Below are 20549 nucleotides of genomic sequence, written 5' to 3'. Positions count from 1 at the left end.
GGAGGAAAGAATACTGTTACTAAAGGTTGGCTTAATGTTGAAATATATGTGAATAGTGAAAGTCGGGAAGTTCATCCCAAATTAGAGATAAAGTTTAAATACCTTGTATACCTAACAGCGTGAACAAAGAAGCAATGAAACAATGGATCCTCCATCTCAGAATTTTTCAATTTAAATGTGTGCCCTTATGGAAGATAGCCTTGGTCAAGGATAGATGACTGGCGTTTGTACAGGAGCAACTGCCTGAACAGTTACGTGGTTGTGTTGTATAGTAGTATAGAATGGTTTAGTTAATAATTTCCATCAGCTTTTGATCCGTGTTAAGTAGGTATAGCTAACTTAAAGTGCTTGAATATTTTGTAATAATGCTAAGTAAAGTGGACTGGGAATTGATGATAGGTTAAGATTGGGTAACCTCTGTAGAGGTATATTTTTTCAGGATTGGGTAAAAAAAACCCCAAAACGGCTTACCCTCCATCTTAGCATGTAATGGCCTTCTGGAATATCAAGTTTTAACTTTGAATAAACACTTATTGGCTGGCAAGTAAGTGGATGAAAGCTTTATATTGAAGCTTTTTTTTTTTTTTGAGAGAGAGTTTTATGGGATTTGTGTAGTAAAAATATATCGTGATTATTCAAGATGATGACTTTGAATTTATAATAATAAATAGCATTTGTAATTTTGACTTGTTTCTTTTGCAGCTCCAGTTGTTAACCGATACAACAGAAGAGTATCAGGTATGATTTCCTTTTAAGAATTTAATGTTTCTGAAAAAGTTTTGAAATGTGTATTTGACTAAAGGAATTGCATTTAAAATGACCTTAATCTTCATCACTGCCTTATTTCTCATATTTCTTGCAGTATTTTTATTTGAAATAATGAGAATTGTTTCTTAATTCACTGTAGAAGCCAATGGGCAACACACTGAGAGTAGTTTAGAGAACAGTTCTGTGGGCGATCAGACTTTTGAAGTAACTTCAGTAGTAGTAATGATTCTGTCCAGAAAAACTTCCCAGAACTTTTACGCAACATAATAATTATGCCAAAGGCTTGCTTTGCAGTGAATTGAAAAATTGGCAGCTTCTTCCTGTAGGAACACATCTCCTAATCTTCCATGTTGCTAAGAATTTTATCTCTAGTTAGAATACAGAAATATGGGGGGTAGGGGGTGTCCCCTCTTTGTGTTGTTTTAGCCCCTTGCTTGTGCAACTGATATTTAAAGATGTTGGATTTGTGGCTGTTCACTTGTTCTGGGGATGCGGATTATACTTTTTTGTTTATTTGTCTTCTGTCTTAACCAATATTAAATGCTTTAATGAGTAGCTGTTATTCCCAACAAATTCTTTTAAAGTTGTTTTTGAACAGTATCACGTGAACAAAATGTTATGTGTAGATGAGAAGGTACTGTATTATTTTTTCATTCAAGGTGCAGTGTGGATTGCTTTGTATACGTTACTTTTTTTCTTCAAATATTTAATTGTAACATTTAGCTGATATAGAAAGTCGTTATTTGGTTCTAATTTGAAAAATGTCTTTATAAAAATGCTGGTGTGTTCAGTGTTCTCTCTAGTTTTCAGTTCAAGTCTTCTCAGTTTCTAACTTGTGTAAATGATCTCACGTATCCTTTGGTATGATAGTTATGGTGGGGCATTGTTGATAATATGTGTATGGTATATAAATATATATGCGATAAATACATGTTTAATTTTAAGTGCAAAATGTCCTTACACCTGTGCAGTTCAGTTGCTTTAGTACTAGTTGCTTGGATATGGTTAAGGGTATGACTGTGTATTTATGCCACTACCTCTAAGTCATTGTGAGTATAATGAGAACTTCATAGCTCTTAAAAATTGACAGTGCTGGTAGTTTTCGTATATTATTACATGAGAAATTTAGGCAAGACAAAACTGTACCTTGAATGATGGAGTTTGATACTCTGATAGTAAATACTGGAAGTCATACATCGTAGAGTATCTTAATCTGGAGAGTCCCAAGACATTTTCATTTTTCTGCTAATTAAACTAATCCATCCTGGAACCTGCTGGTGAAGTAAAATCTTATAAATAAGAAGTGAATACATGTCAGACTTAAATTTAAATAAAGGCTGAATTATTCCTGAAGTTAAAAAGTTGAGCCTTAATCAGAGGGTAGTTGTAATCTTTTTGAATCTTCAATACTGAAATATAATATTGGTGCTCTCATAGTACTGAGCTACTCTTAGTTAAAAAAAACAGGTTTCTTCACTGAAGAGGTTTAAAGGTTAATGTGAACAACTAAACAGCAAATGTAAAATTGATTTGCTAACTTATGCAATTAGATTAAGGAGGACTGTTTAGATGCTTAATAACACTGCAGCTCCAAGAAGAGCTAGAATAATTCAGAATTTACAGTACGTGTTAGAACTCTCATGGAGAAAACATTAATAGAATATGTATATTTAACTACTATATATTAAATACTTTTCACAGTAAAAAAGATTTTTTTTCTCCACTTTCTATATATACACTGTACAGGTCATGATCAGTGTGGGATTTGTTAAAATGCGAAACAGATGCAGACAGCATCCATGCATACACAAGGAGACCCCATTTTCCTTCTCTTGGCAGGAAAAGCACAGCAACCTACTGGTTTGGGGGGGGGCAGGGAGGGGGAGAGAAGTTGGTTGGTTGGTTGTGGGTGTTTTTGTTTTTTGGTGTTTTTTTTTTTGCACTCCATACCTGCTGTGTCTGTCAAGAAGTTACCCAAATAGGAACGAGGCTGGCGTGGTTCTCCTAAGTTACTGAACTCAGCCCCCTGCTATCATAGGCAACCACCTTTTATAATCCCTTGTATAAAATGAATGACCGATTTGTTGTTTTTGGTGCTCTGAATTTGATTTGATTTCCTTGTTAGATGTGTAAGGTTTTAAGAAACTTTTCGTTCTGCAATTTTTGTAAGATTTCTTTTTTCTTTATAAAACAACAAATAACAAACCAACATTGCATTATGGATTACTCAGTGTAGCATCTAAATGTATCTGGCTTTAACTAATTAAGAAGAAGAGCTGACACACAAATTTTTTATAATTGCGTTTAGTATATTCTTTTCTGGTCTTTTATTCAGAAGAACTTTCTGCTAGTCCGTGTTGAACCTTGTCAGTCCTACCGGCTATTGTCGTGTTTCCAGTGCAGTGTACATTTGTAAGGGGAGTAAAGAGCAGAGCTAAATTGTTTGCTAGTATCAAGATCTACATGCACAAAATTGTAGATTTACAGTACTCTGGAAGAACAAAATAGGAGAAGAATTTAAAAACTAACATTGGACATATTGAAGAAAAGACTTAAAGTTCAAACAAGAATTTTTCTTTTAAGCATTTGGCTGTCTAGGGAATTATGGCATTGCTCTCATTGTACAGTAGGTCAAGAACGAAAGTTAGAAAAATATTCTAATTAAAGGAAAAGATGATAAAGTAATTGTCTACATTATACATACAGTTTAGGACAGGCTAATAATCGTTCTGGTAAATGATTCAACTAGATATATGTTCTTGGAGACTAAAAATTGACCCTCTCTTACACTCAGCAGTTACAGAATCTCTTTTAAACTGCTTTATTAATGTCCTCAATATTAAATTTGGAGTGTTTACTCCCGGTCAGTTGTGATTAGCTGCCTAAAGATAACAGCATGGTCATGATTCCCTTGGTGCACTAATGCAAATTCTAAGGATACATAAACCCATAGAAAAAACCTGTTGTAATGATTACTGAATTTTCATTTAGGTGTTTATTTTTAGTTATGAAACATCTAAACCTGGGGCTCTTGACTGTACTGGCAAATATTGCTTTAATGATTCCAAATATTTAGCTGTCATTCTTTAAGACTTACTCAAAATATGAGTTTTCTGACACATGGCAAGAATTGGTCAGGAAGTTTATTTTTGCACTTTTTGAACTTTCAGCAAATTAATTTACTTCTAGCTTATGCAGTACCTCAGTAAAATACTTCAAGAAATCAGGATTTAAGAAAACTTCTTGACAAATGGTAATCTATTAGAAAGATCAAGCTGACCTTGTACATTAAAACATATCTTGTTTACATTCTTTTTATCCAAAAGAAAAATGAATTTTATTTCTACATTTCTCAAATCATTGGCCAAAAGTGATGATAATGCTTTCATATCCCATAAGCGATAGCAGCACATTCTCACACACTACTGCTTCTTTCTCACCCTGTAGTACTGAGAACACGGGGGTTCATTCTGCTCACTTATGCTCCCCATTTCTGCAACATTTGCTACTTATGCATCTCCTAGGCTGATGTGTTCCCTGAGGGGGTGGGATAGCGTTGGCTTGCTTGGCATTGAAGTCTTCCAAACGGTTCGACAGCTATAAAGGCTCTGCAGGGAATCCCGTTTGCTTCTTGACCAAAGAAACATGGCTTTGCGTGCTGGTCAGAGATTCAACCAGCAAAGCAGGGGTCCGCAGACTGAAACTCCATAGACTGTGCAGGAGGGTCATCCTGGAAAAGGGGGACTTATCTAATCATGTTCACGGAATTATTTATAGAAGTGCAGAGTGGTAAAGTAGTGTTCTCAAGAAGAGAAACAGCCTTTTCCAGGAAATGCTAGGAGGGAGAAAGAGAAATGAGAGCTTGATGTTCCCCTAGAAGTTTATCTAATGAAGAGATTAGTTGTGTATAGCATGTTTGGCCATGTAACATGTTGAGGTTCCATGGCGTGCGCACAAACCCCAAGCATTGTGTCGGTCAGTTCTAGTTTGTATACAAGCTGGTGGCTGACTTGATTAAAATAATCCTCTGTTTGCAAAATCATAAGCTATCCCTATGTAGAAACTAAAAAGAAAAAAAAAACCCCACCCACTAATTTTAAAATCTCCTAGCTATAGGATGCCATAGGCTGCGGTGCCATGGGCAATTTCAGTGCTAATTACCCAGTAGAACAGTCTTGCTGCTGCTTTAAGTGAATTAGCAATGTCTGAGCCTTCGGCTAGTGTGAGTAACTCATGTTACACGCTTGCTGACTGACTCAGCCTGCCCAGGCTTGGTTTGGTTGGCCTGAAAACCACAGAGATTCCTTCCTCCCAAGAGTTGGACTGTTGAAATTCATACTTGCTTGATTACGTTTCTTGATCTTCTTCCAAGCATAGGGGCTCCTGACAAACTGTATTTTGTTAGTCACTTCCTTCTCTGTAGTGAAAGAGACCGCAGAGAATACCAGCGAGTATCTCAGCCCTTGGTTAGTGACTACAGGGTGCAGGGAGGTGGGAGAAATCAGTGATACCTCCTTTCTTAAGTAGTAATATCAAAGCTATTTCAAAACTAGAGGGAAGAGCACATTGATATTTGTCCCACTATAACAACTGATACGTAACATTGAGGAGAATTTTGCTCCTGGCAGTGTATGAATGGAAGTTAATTGTGGTTTTGGAATGAAGAGTGTGACACCCATACCATATACGTGTGACAGAAGGTTTTCATCTGTTTTCTCCAATTATTTCTGTTTATCTGAGTGACCTGGTATAATTTATCTCTCTTGCATATGCCTGTACTCCCTCCTCCATCTTCTTTTGGCCTCTGTGGGATAGGAATGAGATTACAGTTTTCCCATTCAACAACTACATAAGCAGAATAATTGAATTATATAATCTGGGGAAGCAATATATCATAGTTATTTCCCTAATATTTTTATACCAGCAAAGTAATATGACTGTCAGGATCTGTGACTCTTTTCATGTTAATATAAAAAGTAATTGAATGAAGAAGACTTGCTTCAGTTAGTCCCTTTGGTAGGGCAGCTTTCCGCGGAGACTCAGTGAAGTGAGAAGAGTCAAATCTGCTGTCCCTGGAATCAGCTGCTAAGCCCTCTCCTGAGATATGTAAACATTTATTCAGCAATCATATGTAGAGGATAATTTTGTTTGAATGTTACTGAATCCTGTTTTCCTGTGTATAGCGAACATTAACATTGTTGGGGACACTGACATTGAACATTGTCAGTGTCCCCAAAAAATGTTGGGTTTCGAATCAGTATTTTTGACATTTCTCTTCTCTAGCAATCTGATACGACAGTATGTTCTCCCCCCCATCTTCATGTAATATTTTAACATGCTATTTTTAGAGGGTGTAGGTATAGAATTTTCATTTTGAATAATGTGTAAATTGATGTTCCCTGAGAGTTTCTGGCTTCTTCTTTCCTTATACGATAAACTTCCATAAAAGACCTGTATGACCATTAGTTCTTCAAACTCTTGGGCTCTTCTCCATTTTGACAATGAGGGACTCTTTACCTTGAATTCTTCATTCTTCTGGCTCCTACCAAAGATGAGCAATCATCTCGTAACGTAGATACGTTGTTAAAGTCTGATACCTCTCTGGGCTTTCTAGTGAGATACAGCATTTTCTTCACACCCTGGCAAGTTGAGGTGTCAGGATATGATAATATTACACATAGTAAAATCTTTTTAGTAGCTTTTAGACTTTTAAAATGACAGCTTTAAAAAAAAAATCACTTTCTAAGAAAACTTCTGTATTAATTATTGCCATGCAGCATGTTCATATTTGGTAAAGAATACTGTTTTGGGATCCTGTTTAATTAGGACATCTAAATAGTAGCAATGAAGCAAGAGGCAACACTTCTTTTGGGAGGTTGTTTTATTTTCTCTTGCAGGATACTATCTATCTCATCACTTCAAATCATCAAGGGAGGTAGACTGAGTGACTAATTTTTTCTGTGCCATTTTCTTTGCTTTCTACTTACCGGACTATCTGATTATCAGAGGATGACTTGAAAATAATGATCTGGTTTCTTCTCTTGCAGCTATTTAATGAATTTCTATATTGATTATTCACCCTCTTACAAAACTGATGGCATAATAACTTCTGCTGAAAGGTTTTCAGGCAGATGATAAGAGACTTTTGAGTTCAAAAATTAAAATTTTTACCAATGGCACAAGCAGCTTTCCTATTTCAACAACCTGATGCTTCTATCATTTTTTGCTAGCCCTAATGATTGCAAAACTGATACCATAACTAGAGTGAAAATAATTCATTTTGAAAAATGTTGACATGAGCAAAAGCCAAGTGTGTGGGATGACAGTTGAAAGTGGTGATAAATTGTGTGGGTGCTCTCCTGTAAAAAAGTGCCTGAATCATTATTCATTAAACAAAAAAAAAAAGCTTGTTTTCGCTGTTTGCAATATTGGGACTTACTTAAAAATTCTTGGCATGTAGCGTTCAGTGAATAATGAAAAGCTTATTTTTGGAAATTAACAGTCGTGACTTCACAATTACTTGGATTTCACACTGTTGTGAACAATTCTGCGTATAATTGCTAGATTTTTTTATGACATAAAGAGAAATACAACACTCAGTGATCATCCTTATTTAAAACTTAAGTCAGTGTGATACCTGATCAGACAAAATCTGATCCAATCTACTCAATGCAAATATAAGTGAATATAAGTGCTACAGTGGACTAGAATTCATTTGGTTTTCCTCTTTTTATTCTTTCTAAATAATTGTTCATGCTTATAGCGTTACATAATGATTAATAGTTGTTCATCTGAAATCAAATATTTTAACTCAAATTAGTGCTTCTTATGAATTGGGAGAATTATTAAGCAATTAATGCAGTAAGGACCAGTTTTTCAAAAGTATTCAGGTAGCAAAAGGTACAGGTGATTAACTTTCATTAATTCTTTTACATTAAAGATCTTTAAAAAGCCTACATAAATGCTAGTCCATATCTTTAGATATATGAATACTTTTGAAAATATCAGCCTTCAGCTAATTTTTTAATAAAATATAATTCTCTCACTTTTTGATGGGTTGGAATTTAATTTTCTTTTTTTGAGGTGAGATGGAAAAGAGGAGAATTGCCTTTGTTTCCTTTTTGTTTCCTTTTTGTTTCCTTTTTGTTTCCTTTTTGTTTCCTTTTTGTTTCCTTTTTGTTTCCTTTTTGTTTCCTTTTTGTTTCCTTTTTGTTTCCTTTTTGTTTCCTTTTTGTTTCCTTTTTGTTTCCTTTTTGTTTCCTTTTTGTTTCCTTTTTGTTTCCTTTTTGTTTCCTTTTTGTTTCCTTTTTGTTTCCTTTTTGTTTCCTTTTTGTTTCCTTTTTGTTTCCTTTTTGTTTCCTTTTTGTTTCCTTTTTGTTTCCTTTTTGTTTCCTTTTTGTTTCCTTTTTGTTTCCTTTTTGTTGAACCATGTTTTTTAACATGTGAATTAAAGCCCAAACCACCTGGTTTGTTGTGCATAAGAAACTGAAAGCAAACACACTGGAGGAAATCTCAAAATGCATGTCATGATACAGTGATATACACTATAAAAAGGCAGTTTTATACTTAGTGCAAAGCATGGTGCTCTGATGTATATATGTGGAGTGACCCCGGGAGTTAGATGTACTTTGCATTTTACTTGTGAATAAATAAGGCAGCGCTTTATCCCTTTTTTTAATATAAAGTTTTAGACAAAGTCATAGATGTTATGCTCTTATACTGATTAATACACTCATGGCAAGTTTAGGTTGCTGTAACTTCAGATTAAATGTGAAATGGATTGAATAGTCCATATAGAACAGAAGAGTTTAAACATACCTGATTTAAATATGAAAGGATATCCCGTGTATTTTCAAAAACATCATTCAGTCATTTTTAGCACCAGAACACCTTAATGAGACTGTGTACTCCAAATAATGCAAACGTCTAGTCAGCATGCTAAAAAACTAGCTACAGGGAATGTAATGGGTTTAAAGCAATCTCAGTTAGGAATTGCTGTGAGCACTTTTATAATGTTCTCATTTAAAGAGAGACTTAAATCAAGGCTTGACTTTGGGAGATGGCTTGTGCATGGGTACTCGGCTGCCTGAAGCACTTACCTGATTCAAATTAGCGCGTCTGAATGTATGTTTTTCCCTTGTCTCCAAAATTTGGGATAGGAAGGAGTGTAATCTTCTTAAACTCACTAATCTTCTGTAACAAAAAAACACAAAACTAAGAGGTTATAAATAAAGCACACAACTCCTAATATTAGGCAGAACGTCGTCCGTTAGTCTTTTGCCAGACGACTACAACGGTGCGTTTCCTGTAAATGAAATCCATTTGTTCAGTGAGCCACTGAAGTCGAGAGTTGACTCATCCTGAAGATGAGTTGCATCAAGTCAGTTATGCCTTCCCCATTACTAGCAATCACCAGGGCATCTGAGCTGCTCAGCAGCTGCACAGAAATGGGGGTAGCTGGTGGGTTTTTCATCAAGGGATTGGACAGGAGGTTTCCAGGTTCCCTGCTTTGCCTGCCTGCCAGGACTGGAAGCAGTCGTTTCAAAGCACAGGGACCTGGGGGCTTCTACATCATTACTCCGCACACAAGCCTTTTGTGTCAAAGCCATGCTAGTTTTATATTGTTCACTGTTGCTACAGGTAAATAGTCAATATTTGTTCCATTAGAGGTAATGTGATTTTTAATGTATTTGGACATTCTCTAGAAATCTTTAAAAATCATATTTATGTTGCTGAACCATTAATTTCAGAAATGCTTCTAACACTTTGACATCCTTCAATTCTCTGTCACGATAGATGTCAGATGTGGGTAATTGTCATTGCTAAATATCTGCTCTGCTCTAACACACAAGTGCTTCAGTGCACTTTTCCCAAGATGCTGGTGGTTCTTCTAAAATACTATGTGCTTATTGCAGGTTTAGCAATTCACATATCAGAATTGCAAGTATAAAAACAAAAAATGCCTTGGTCTGGAAACTGAAAGAGAATTTCTTATTTCTAAACTGGAAAGACACTTTTTCTGTTTTATTCCTCAGCAAGATTATCTTTTCTATCTACTGTTTGCAACTAAAAACCTGTAAGACACATGCCCTTTTTTTGTTTTTCTTTTGAAGGTATATATTTGAGCCATTTCTTGGAAATTGTGGTGTTTTGATGTAAACTGAATGTAAAATGAACATTCTCCATGCTGTTTTTAACTGAGATAAAGTATCACTGTGTTCATCAGGCACGTAAACATTTTTGGTGCTTAATTTCTGGTTTTATCTGCCTTGCTTACGTAACCATTTAGATATATGGTAAGATTTATGTGATGGGCTAAAACAGAAGATCATTAAAGCAGAAGGCTTACTTCTACAATTGTGAATCTGGGTGCTCTGAAATAGTAGTAGCATCATGTTTTCCAGGAGACCTTTTTTTATGGATGACTATCTCATCGGTAAGGCTCTCTTAGAAGGCTTGAACAAGGTCAGCAGCATGTTTATCCATTTCAGTCTTCTGATTTCTTAACTTGCAAGAATAAAGCTTGCTTCATTTGAATTTCTCAGGCTGCGCCACGTGGAATAACAATATCTAACTCTAAAATACCCTGCTGCCATTTTAAGATTTTTGTTTAAATGTAGTAAAGGGAGTTGGAAACAGAAGTAGCAAATTTTAAATTACTGTTTAAGATTGAAGGGGCAATATTTTGGGTTTGGTTGTTACCTTATCAGAGCTGTGAACTCCTTTGCTACTGCCACATGGAAAGCTTTCTTATTTTTAATTAGTCCTCTACCATGATGGAAAGCTTTTTGTTGTTTTATTTTTCATGCAGACTCACTTCTTACTGCAAGGTCCAGAGCCTACTAGTGTCTGATGGGATACTGGGCTCTACCGTTACGAATAGAGACATGGAAGCCAAAAGTGCAGGAGCCCTGTTTGTGGCTTTGTTAGCAGATGATTTCTGTGAAATCAGGTAGTCTTGTCCCTTGGCTTCTCCAGCTGTACAAGAGAGAGACTACTTGCAGAGTGCTATATTTTATCTACAGAGTGCTTTCACGATAAGTCCTCTGTAAATTGTAGGATTTCAAATTATCAAAAATTACAGTCTAGGAATTATGTGGAATTATTGCAGTGTATGCACAAATGTGTATTTAGACGATCTAGAAGCATTTTATTAAGTCATTTTTACCAGTGTTTTATTCTATGAAACAAAGTAGCCTCATGACTTTATTATTATTATTCTCCAGTGCCTGGCTTCTGTGAGGTGGGAGGGTATGACCCTTTAACCACTTGTGAGCACGTGAAGTGGAAGGATAAGCTAAAGCACTTTGCATAACTCATACATAAAGGCATTAAGGAAAACTTGTACCTCTATACAATTACATAAAGCAAATACAATGATAAACAGCTGTTGGTTTAATTTAGAAAAAAAAAAAAACAAACAGAAAAAGAAAAAGGCAAATGTCATGTTCATCTGGTTATACCAAAGAGGTAGGAGAAGAGCCTAAGAGAATTCTATCCCCAGTCCTGCATTGGCACAAGTTTTTTGTTTTAATTGTTCCTGGGTAGGAGGAGGATTTAAAGAAAGATATACAGGCTGAGGATTGTTTTCTGAAGTTTCCTTGCAATTCAGTAGAATGCCTCCCCCACCCCCAGTTTGCCTCTTACTTTGACAGGAAATGTCCTTCCATAATAGATCCCAGGAGCAGGTTCTCAAGCGTGCTAAGGAGCCTTTGGTCTCTTATTTGTCTGGTGCTGTATGCCCCTGCGATGTGTGGGATGGCTGTGGCAAAGCAAGGCCTGCCAGTTAACTTGGGGCGGTTTCCATGCTAGACACTGTGTGTTGCAGAAGGAGTTAAGCAAAACAAAACAAAACCCCAAACCCTTAACAAAGCCCTACCTAGAAATAATAATTAAGTAGGAATGCATTGTATCATAACTTAAAAATGCTTTATGTTTGTCTTTAAAATCTAGTTGAAGCAGTATTGTCTGCATGTAATGCTTTCATTATATGTACATAAAGATATAAATCTAAAAGAGACTGTGATTATTTGCTTTCAGTTTATTATTCTAGGTCTGTCATCATGAAAGTTCTTGTTTGCCCCTAGGGAAACGTAATTTTAAATACTTTGCCAAATCTTCCTGTAGTGGAAGGAAAAATTTAATTTGTGGCTGTATCATTTTAATGGCTGTTCTGCTGTAATGCATTGTCTGAATTGTTTTACTCTCTATCTGAGGATAAAGCCTTTTAAATAAAAACTTTAAACCCAGATTTTTATTAATCTATATGAATTTAGTAAAAGTATTTGAAAAATGCAATCAGAATATATAAAACAAATGTATGTATGGAAATAGTTGTCAACCAATTGTCATAATTTTAAAGGGCTGCTTATATTGCCTGTACTTGTGCATCTTGGGAGAAAAGATGTTGTGCATGTAGAGTTGGATTTCCTGCAAAGAAAAACACCACATTGTCATAAAAGGTGGCATTTATAATTGATTATGCAGCCTGTTCTGAACTCATGACTGAAACGTAGTATGAGTAGGAGTGTGTGACACTGGCATTACAGTTTTATCACAAGCCGTTGTCACTTTGGGACCATGTGCAGAGCTGGGCCTGAACCTGTAATCCTTGCTGGACTGAGCTGGTTTGGCACAGCCACGCTGAGTGACTTTGTGTCTTGTAGTTAATCTGTAACGCAGAATAACTCTGCCTGTGAAGAGCTGAGTTGATTTTATTTTAATTTCCTTTTAACTTTAAAGGAAATTTGAGCTGTTTGCAGAACTGAAAATCCATTCTTTTCCTTTGCCACCTAAATTCATTATTTCTAAATGTTTCTCAACTGAAAAATCTTACACTTGATTTTACATATATGGCCATGCCAAGTGGTTGTGTGTTTGAATATTCTGCGTTGGTATTTGACAAAGATTTGAGGGGGTGTTGTTTGCTCAAGTCCCAGTCATTGTAAGTCGTGTCTCAGTTATGCCTCTTTGAGAATTAAGAATGAAGTCAGGACGTGGTACTGCTGTGGTACTCCTGCATCTGGGGATTTTCATGTGGCACATAAAGTAAAAGAGAAAGACCAGTCTTTTAAGACCCGAGATCTGAGTTTTGGGCTGGCGCAATGACATTCTTTTTAACTAAGAATTTACACTTGATTTCAGTCAGTTCTCGTTACTGAATTGAAGGCTGAAACAGCTGATTTTCCTGCAGATGGCTTAACTGTTTTTCAGGTTTCAGTGTTGCTTGTCATTCTAACTGTCATGAATGTGAAAATTGTTCAGGTAGTGCAAATGGGTGCAGGTTCTGTTTCCCACTTGCTGGATCGAGGTATGAATCTGTCGTCTGCTTTGACGTGCTGAGATCTTTAACTCAGGAAACAAAGTGCAATTTCTAAACCAAAAAGTTCTGAGCCATCCAGCAACAGAAGGGAGAGGAAACTTGAAGTTGTTTCCCAATAGCAGAAAATAGCATTGAGCTGTGACAGCAAAGACCTAGGTACAAGCTCTGTTTAACTTCCTAAGTTCATCTCCACTATATCGTTTTGGAAGTGCCTGCTTTAGCAACTCGGCTGTCAAAGAGGGAATGACAAGCCACTGGAAGTGGTCACCTTTCCAGCTGGCATAGTGCTCCCAGAAGAGGCTATGCATCTGTCCCTGGAGAGACAGATTTACAAAATGTTTGAAGCTTTGGCAAACTCAAATGCAAAGAACGTCGCCTTAAACATAGTGCAAGATTACTGATGTGAATAAATAACTGGAAAAGTTGTTCTGCATGTACTACTCTGGGTGGATTTTCATTAAGGGGTCTCATAGGATCAGTTGGAGGTAATGCATCCTCGTAAGTAAAGATGAGTGAATAGGATTTCACTCTGCAGTGCAGAAGGCGCTATTCAAAATTGCAAAGAGAATATGACAGAGCATGTCTTTGCTACTTCTTCCAGTAACAACAGAAATATTAACAATGCATTCACCTTACATAAAACATAGAATTTTCATGTCCAGTATGAAAATTTGTCCTCTTACATGTGTCTGAAGGTCTTCAGGCCTCAGCCTCTTGGCTACTATTTTGAAAAAAATACAACAGTGATCTCTCAACTACTGGGATGGTATGCATTTCTCACAAAGGCTTTATTTGCTTCTGGGAGCTAAATGCTGAACTATTATGCAGAGTTGCAAGGAGTGCAAGGACTTTGATCTTGACAAAACACGTATTTTGCGGAACAATATTATCTTGGGAGTGATTAAAGCTTGCATAAACAAAGGTGGTGTTTGTACTGGCAAACTTTTCTTGCTACTTCTCATTCTCTCCCCACCCCTTGCTTCCCCCTCACCCATCCACTGCTTATGTCATTGCTGCAGCTAGAAAGATCTTTGTTGCTTTCAGATGCTGTCACCTGCATAACAAAGCAGCGATTGAGTTGTATCATTTCTGAGCCTTCAGAAGTGTTAACAGATGTGCCTGTTCTTGAAAGCCAAAGAAGGTGCCGTAGGAGGAGAAAGCTAAACTAGCTGTAGAAGCTGCAGAAGCTAAGAGAAACTAGATGTAGATGGTAGGATAAAAGCCTGAATTCCTTTTTATCTTAAAGCTTCTTAAAATTGAAAACTGTTTTTTACGTTCCAAAGCTACTTGAACTATGTGGGTAGATTTGGAAGGAAGCTTGGTCTGCATGATGTATGCTGATATAGCTGTAATATTGGAAATATGTAATTGGGGTGTGTGTCACTTATACACAGCTTGCACTGATGCATTCATGCTTAGCGTTTGCTCAAGGGCAGAGTTGTGCTGAAAATCTCACATAGGAAAGGTGTGATTTCAGAAGTCACTTCAAATTATGTCAAGATATTTGTGAGCTTTAGGTTGCACATTAAGAAAAACTTTTTCTCCAGGAGGGTGGTGTAGCAGTGGAGCAGGTTAGCCAGAGAGAGGTGCAATTTTCGCCCAGGGAGGTTTCCAGGTCAGCCCCAATCCAGCATTGCACTTCGCTCCCCTTTAAGGGGTAGGTTGGCCTGGACGACCTTCAGAGGGAGATCCCTTCCAACTGATGTTTCAATGAGTCTGAAAAGATAGTACCAACACATTTCTTCAGGATAATCTTGTGAGAATAAGCTTGCCTTGGAGTACCTGTTTTATTGGGACACTGAAATACTTAATATGTGAATTCAGTCATGTATAAAATAGTTGGGCAATTTTGTTTTCACTTCGTCAAGATGAAGGATCAAATGGTTTTTCATTGGGACTGGCTGTACTGTAACCCACAAGTGACTAACTTCAGGAGTCCTGAAATTAGCTTCCATAGATTTCTGGCAGGGGTTGGCAGAGGTTAGGGTAGTTACGGGAGTTCCTTTCAGTCAGAAGAATAGAGAAGCAACACTGTTTGAGTACAGATGACAGGAAACGTGTTGAAGGTAAGGCTGACACACAGAACTTGACAGGTAATATGTTCACCAGTGCAGACTTCCACAAGTAATTTACCAACTAAAAATAGTGGAAAGAAAAATTGGACGTATTGCGACGTAAACCACAGGATGGTGTTGACGTAATGTTCGCCTTTTCTTTGCATTAGTCATGTTTTAAAATATTTGGAAAATGCTGTTGGTTGTTATAATATGAGTAGGCTGAAAAGCTTTCTGTGGGCTTTCCAGCATATCACAATATTAATTTAAGCTTGAGGTCAGAATTAATAATTTTTGTCTCTCTCCCCTCTTTTCAACCATCCCACAACAGATATGTTACATTGTTACAGCTCTGCCTGCAAGTAAATAAAGTCCTGTCAATCAGAGCTGTCAGTCGAAGTCCAAAATGTCTGCCCTACTGCTTCTGTATGAAAAAAGAAATCCCAGCAGGAGGTTGAAGAATGAAAAGTATAATGGGAAGGCTTTCTGCGTAACAGCATGGGAAGAAGTAGTATTTTTGCCACATTTTTGTTGTATTTCTGTGGTGCCCATTCACGGGCGTTACAGAAGTGATTTCCATACGTAAGGGAAGGGCCCAAGTCCTAGTCTGTATCCTTAGCGGGCTTTATGAAGCTGTTTTCGCACTTACTGGGTAAGACAAAATAGGGGGGACTTACATGTGCAAATCCCAACCAAAGCTGTTTGATACTAAAGTTGCAGAGAACTGATTGCTGCGTGTTTTAAGATAAGGTTTTGCTCTAATGCTGGTAGTCTTAGCCGTGGTAATTAAACTTGTTTTTCCAAGGAAATCTTGAAGATAATTTCCTTAATTCCAAAGCATGTTCTTAGCAATAGCTTCCCTGCAGTTGAGGCGGGAACGAAATCTAATTTGCAGCTTAATATTGAGAATTTAAATCATAGAACGATGTAATGAAGTACAGTGATCTCTGAATTCATAGAGACACAGCTTGAATGTGCTTATATGCCATGCACTTTCAGAAGCGTACTGAAATGCATTTATAGTACGTACTATAGTGCATAATACAAATTGAACTCTAGTTACTGGTAAGATATGCTGGTTGTAAAGAATAAAGATACTTTTTATCTCCAGTTTCACCATACTGTTTAAACCAAGGAGCCTTTCTTTTAAGAAAATGTTCCTTATTAGAAAATCCAAAGCTTTCACGATAGACTTTGATCCTTACTGTAAAATGAAAGGAGGAGGAAAGCTTTCACACCAAAATGCTAATAATGTTCTCTTTGTTAGTGCCTTTGTATTGCATATGAAGTGGATCTTTGCCTATCAATCCAAGTTCTGCAGCTTTGTAGGCATCTAGCTGCCCATAATACAGTCGTCTTTAGACTGTGTGGTGGACTATACTTTTTTTCAGCTGGGGAGGAATGCTGTTTATCCTTTGTAAAGTATCTGCTCTAAATGTGGATGGAACACACTGTTAAATCAAAAGCATGCGTTTGTTGCAGGTGCACTGTTAATATACTGTTTCTATATTGTTAAATGGTGCAAACCAGAAGAGGCAGTGCGACACTGGGTTTATTGTATGAGCAGTAACTACTCTTCAAATGCCTAATGATTACATGATTGGGTTTTTATACTGTGGTTTGATAAATGGAACACTTGTGTTGTATTCTAGTCTCTTCAATGTCTCCAGGAAAAAAGGGAATTAAAACCTAATTTGCTAGGAAAGACCTGTACCTTTTAGGCAGGAAAAAAAAAGGCAAGTCTTTCCTAGCAAATTATGCTGGACTTGTGCATTTTTATAGTCCTTTTGAAAGCATGATGACAAGGTCAATAGTCCTGTATGTGTTTTCAAATTATTTGCAAGTTGCTGAAGGCAAGTTGCCTTCTAGATTTTTTTTTTTAATCTGCTTATTTTTATTTTTACTTTCTAAGTCCATTCAGTGGTTAGATGTCACTGCAGTGAGCTTCTGGGCATTCTGCCAAGTCTTCAGTATTGTCAGGATGCTGGATAAAGTACAAAGAAAAATGCTTGTCTCTGTTTCCTTGTAAAATTTTACAAGTAGCATATAGCCTCAGAAGTAAGATCACCCTTATTAAAGTAAGAGCAGAACTAGATGAAAACAGGACTGACTCTCACTTTCTCTATCTCTACAGCTAGTTATAATGTAGAGTTCAGTTTGACATGTAAGAACTGCAGATGTCCACGAATTAATAAGAAAGTCTGAGCTAGAGCTGTAGGCTTTTGGCATCTAAAGGTGTCTGTGTTTAACATTGTAAAATTGTGTGACAGCGTAACTGTTAAGAACAGTGAAGATAAGCCTTCTCTGAAGTATTAAAACCGAACAAAAATGGTTTGAAAATTTAGAAGCTCACCATTATCATTGCCTCTTTTACAGTTGATCCCGTAGTTATGACATATTTGGCAGAGCCCTGTTCCTAAGCACAACAGTGTATGGTTTCCACAAATGTTCTCACCCTTTTTAAAAAAAGCACTTTGTTTATTTTTTTTAAAGTTGTTTTTATATCACAACTTGACATTCAATTGATTCAAATGTACTAAGATATAGGAGCATATGGGGCAGGGGACTAGACTTTTTTTGTCATAGAATATGCTATGGTCAAGCTGATTGTTCATTTCCCAGGTTAATTTCTGTGTAAATGTGAATTCTCTGTATCGAAAAAACCCCAAAATATAGATACTTGCTTGCAAATCTGACTCGAGGTGGAGTGAATGCCACATGCCTCCTTGTACTCTTTTGTTTTGGTTTGGGTTTTTTTTTTCTTACTGTGTTTTGCTATACACATTGCACTTTAAAGAACAAAGCAATGTAGCTGCAGTATTTTTTCCCCTGCATTTTAGAGAAGATGTTTGTAAATGAATCTGAATGGAGATTGTTATGCTTTGATAAGAATTGAAAGGAAATCTGTGTACATGCTTTGGAGTACTCGCTAGGACAGATTATTTTCTATTGTAAGTTATTACAGACTTTGTACGTGAGAGTTTGGGAACAGCCATGCTGGGCCTGCTCAGAGAATGGATAGGATTTAAGCCTCTGACACTATAATGACATAAAACCAAAAGTGATCTTGTTTTTCCTGTAGGAAAACAAAATATAGAAGAAAGGAATTTAAACTTGATTTGTTTGATGTTCTCGTGTAATTGCTTCTTTTTACTAATTTCCTCTCTCTTTTTCTTCCAAGTTTGTGCTGAAGCTTTCAATCCAGATGAAGAGGAAGAAGATACAGAACAAAGGGTAAGAATGAGTGAATTGCATCATGCATGGTTCTCTCTGCAGTTTGACAGGCAGATGTCTTGTACGTCACCTTTTCCCTACCACTTGTGCATTTCATTCTGAGAGGCTGTGTGGTATGCTGACATTGACGGAGTGACACTGCTCTGAAATTTAGGGCCACTTTGTCTCATGCACTTTTTTAGTCACTATAGCTTTAATATAATTTTACTTCAAAGGGCTTGAGAGCTATGCTTAAGTCTACCATCTTTAAAATTTTGGATATTTTCCTTTCTTAATTATCTTAAAGGCTTGTTGAGGCAATTCCTAGAGCATCAATGCTGTTGTGAAGAATTAGTTAAGCTTTACCACAGCTGTTTCTTCATGGGTGCTTAAAATTCCTCACATGCTTTTTACTGCCTTTCTTGTCAAAGCGGTTCTGCCTGGGTAGGAGAGATACTTTGTTGAAATATTTTGAGACTGTGGCCACCTGTTGTTCTATTGGTTTTGAAAGTTGGGAATTTCTAGGAATTGCAAGTCCAGATACTGTAACTGTATTTCTTTAGAGATGCTTTTATTTGAGCAAATCCTGTAGCCTGGCTGGTGAGGGTCAATGTTTTCTCTCTGGACTTCTGGTGTTCCTTTTCCAGGTTCCATCTCAAGGATGATTACACTTCTGCAATGAAAATCTAAGTCTAATTTAATTTCTCTTAAAAAAGAAGATGCTTCATAAATAAGATGCTATAAAAAGAAAAAAAGACTATGAGTGTGTCTGATCATCCAAATGTTTGTAAACCTGGATACATTTATTCCATCAAAAGTCTTAATTTTCCTGACTGATGATCCAATATTCAATTTTCTTTTAAAACAAGGATCTGAGAACTGCTCAACTTTGGACAATGAATTTTTAGAAATACCTACTGATGTAACTGTTTTTTTGGAATGCTTGTTATTCCAGAAATATAGTTAATGTGGTGAATGTGAGGTAATTAATATTTTTATGTATGTTTTCATAATTAGCCCCCAACAAGCACATATATAAACATTTTAGGACATGATGACTGTTGGTTCCTTTAAACTGATGAGATGTTTATAATTGGAAAGAAGTAACAAAAAAAATTTCTCAAACAGCAAAGCTTTTATTTAAGTAATTTTGTTGGAAAAAAGATATGCTTCTTAGATAACTTCTGTTATTAGATGGGCTGAGATACATATGTATCATAAATCTTACGAACTACCTGTATGCCAACGATAAGTATATTGGGACTAATATAGCCAGAGTTTAGAAAGAAAACTGTTGACTTTTATCTCTGTTCCAAATGCTCAAGCCTTGACTATATCTGTGGCTGGGTTAGAAGGGGAGGGAAAGGAAAAGGCATCCTCCTCTTTCTTGTCTTTCTTGACTGTTATTTTGCATGTGTTACTTGTCAGCACAATATATTTCTTATGTCTCTTGCATTCTGTCTTGCATTGTATGTTTGTATATAAATACTGTTTATGCAAACAACAAAAAAGAACTGTATACTTTTACACTCTTAAATTGTGTTCTGCTTTTTCACTCTGAAATGAAGGTTCAATCTGTAATCATATTTCTTTGTTGTCATGACAGTTTTGTTTTACTTTGTTTTAAAGGTAGTTCATCCAAAAACTGATGAACAGCGATGCAGACTGCAGGAAGCATGTAAAGATATCCTGCTTTTCAAAAACCTAGATCAGGTAATATTTTAAAGAAATCTTAACTAGAGTTGATGATTTGTAGATACAGATAATAGCATGATCTAACAGTCCAGACACTTGATAGTTCATGAATTATTAATTATATGCAGGCTGGATTGGAACATGTGTTTGGATATCAACAATCAACGAACAATATAAACAAATATGTCAAATTGTCAGTTACCACAATTGTCAGATCCCTCTCCTTGCGAATTCAATCTTTTTTTCTTTTAGAGAAAAGTTTGGTGGTTTTTTAAATTTTTTTGCTTATCTTTCAATATTTGCTGTTGGGTACTATTGCACCTGATTTCCTTTTCCCTAGGAAACAGTTCATAGTTTTATGGGCAATTTAAAAAGGAAATTACTTACACAATTGTGATATTGAACACTATCCACATTTGCATGATTTCAGATTGCTGCACCTTTTTCTTAAACGCCAATGTGTCAGTGCATTTTCTGTAAATGACTGTAAAGTTAAT

At 36.4% G+C, this 20549-nt stretch overlaps 1 protein-coding gene across 2 annotated transcripts in view; it reads left to right on the top strand.

Annotated features, from left to right (window-relative positions):
* The window catches only part of PRKAR2A (protein kinase cAMP-dependent type II regulatory subunit alpha), a 67212-nt gene that overhangs the window by 24556 nt on the left and 22107 nt on the right, over positions 1 to 20549 (top strand). For both annotated transcript variants that reach the window (XM_075158735.1, XM_075158736.1), the window contains exons 2-4: positions 703 to 738; positions 18326 to 18378; positions 19987 to 20070. In XM_075158735.1, the coding sequence (XP_075014836.1) occupies positions 703 to 738; positions 18326 to 18378; positions 19987 to 20070 (173 nt within the window). The remainder of the gene's footprint in view (positions 1 to 702; positions 739 to 18325; positions 18379 to 19986; positions 20071 to 20549) is intronic.

The sequence above is a fragment of the Calonectris borealis genome, chromosome 10 (assembly GCF_964195595.1).
Source record: "Calonectris borealis chromosome 10, bCalBor7.hap1.2, whole genome shotgun sequence".
Classification (NCBI taxonomy): Eukaryota; Metazoa; Chordata; class Aves; order Procellariiformes; family Procellariidae; genus Calonectris; species Calonectris borealis.
This window is presented reverse-complemented; position numbering and strand designations above follow the sequence as displayed.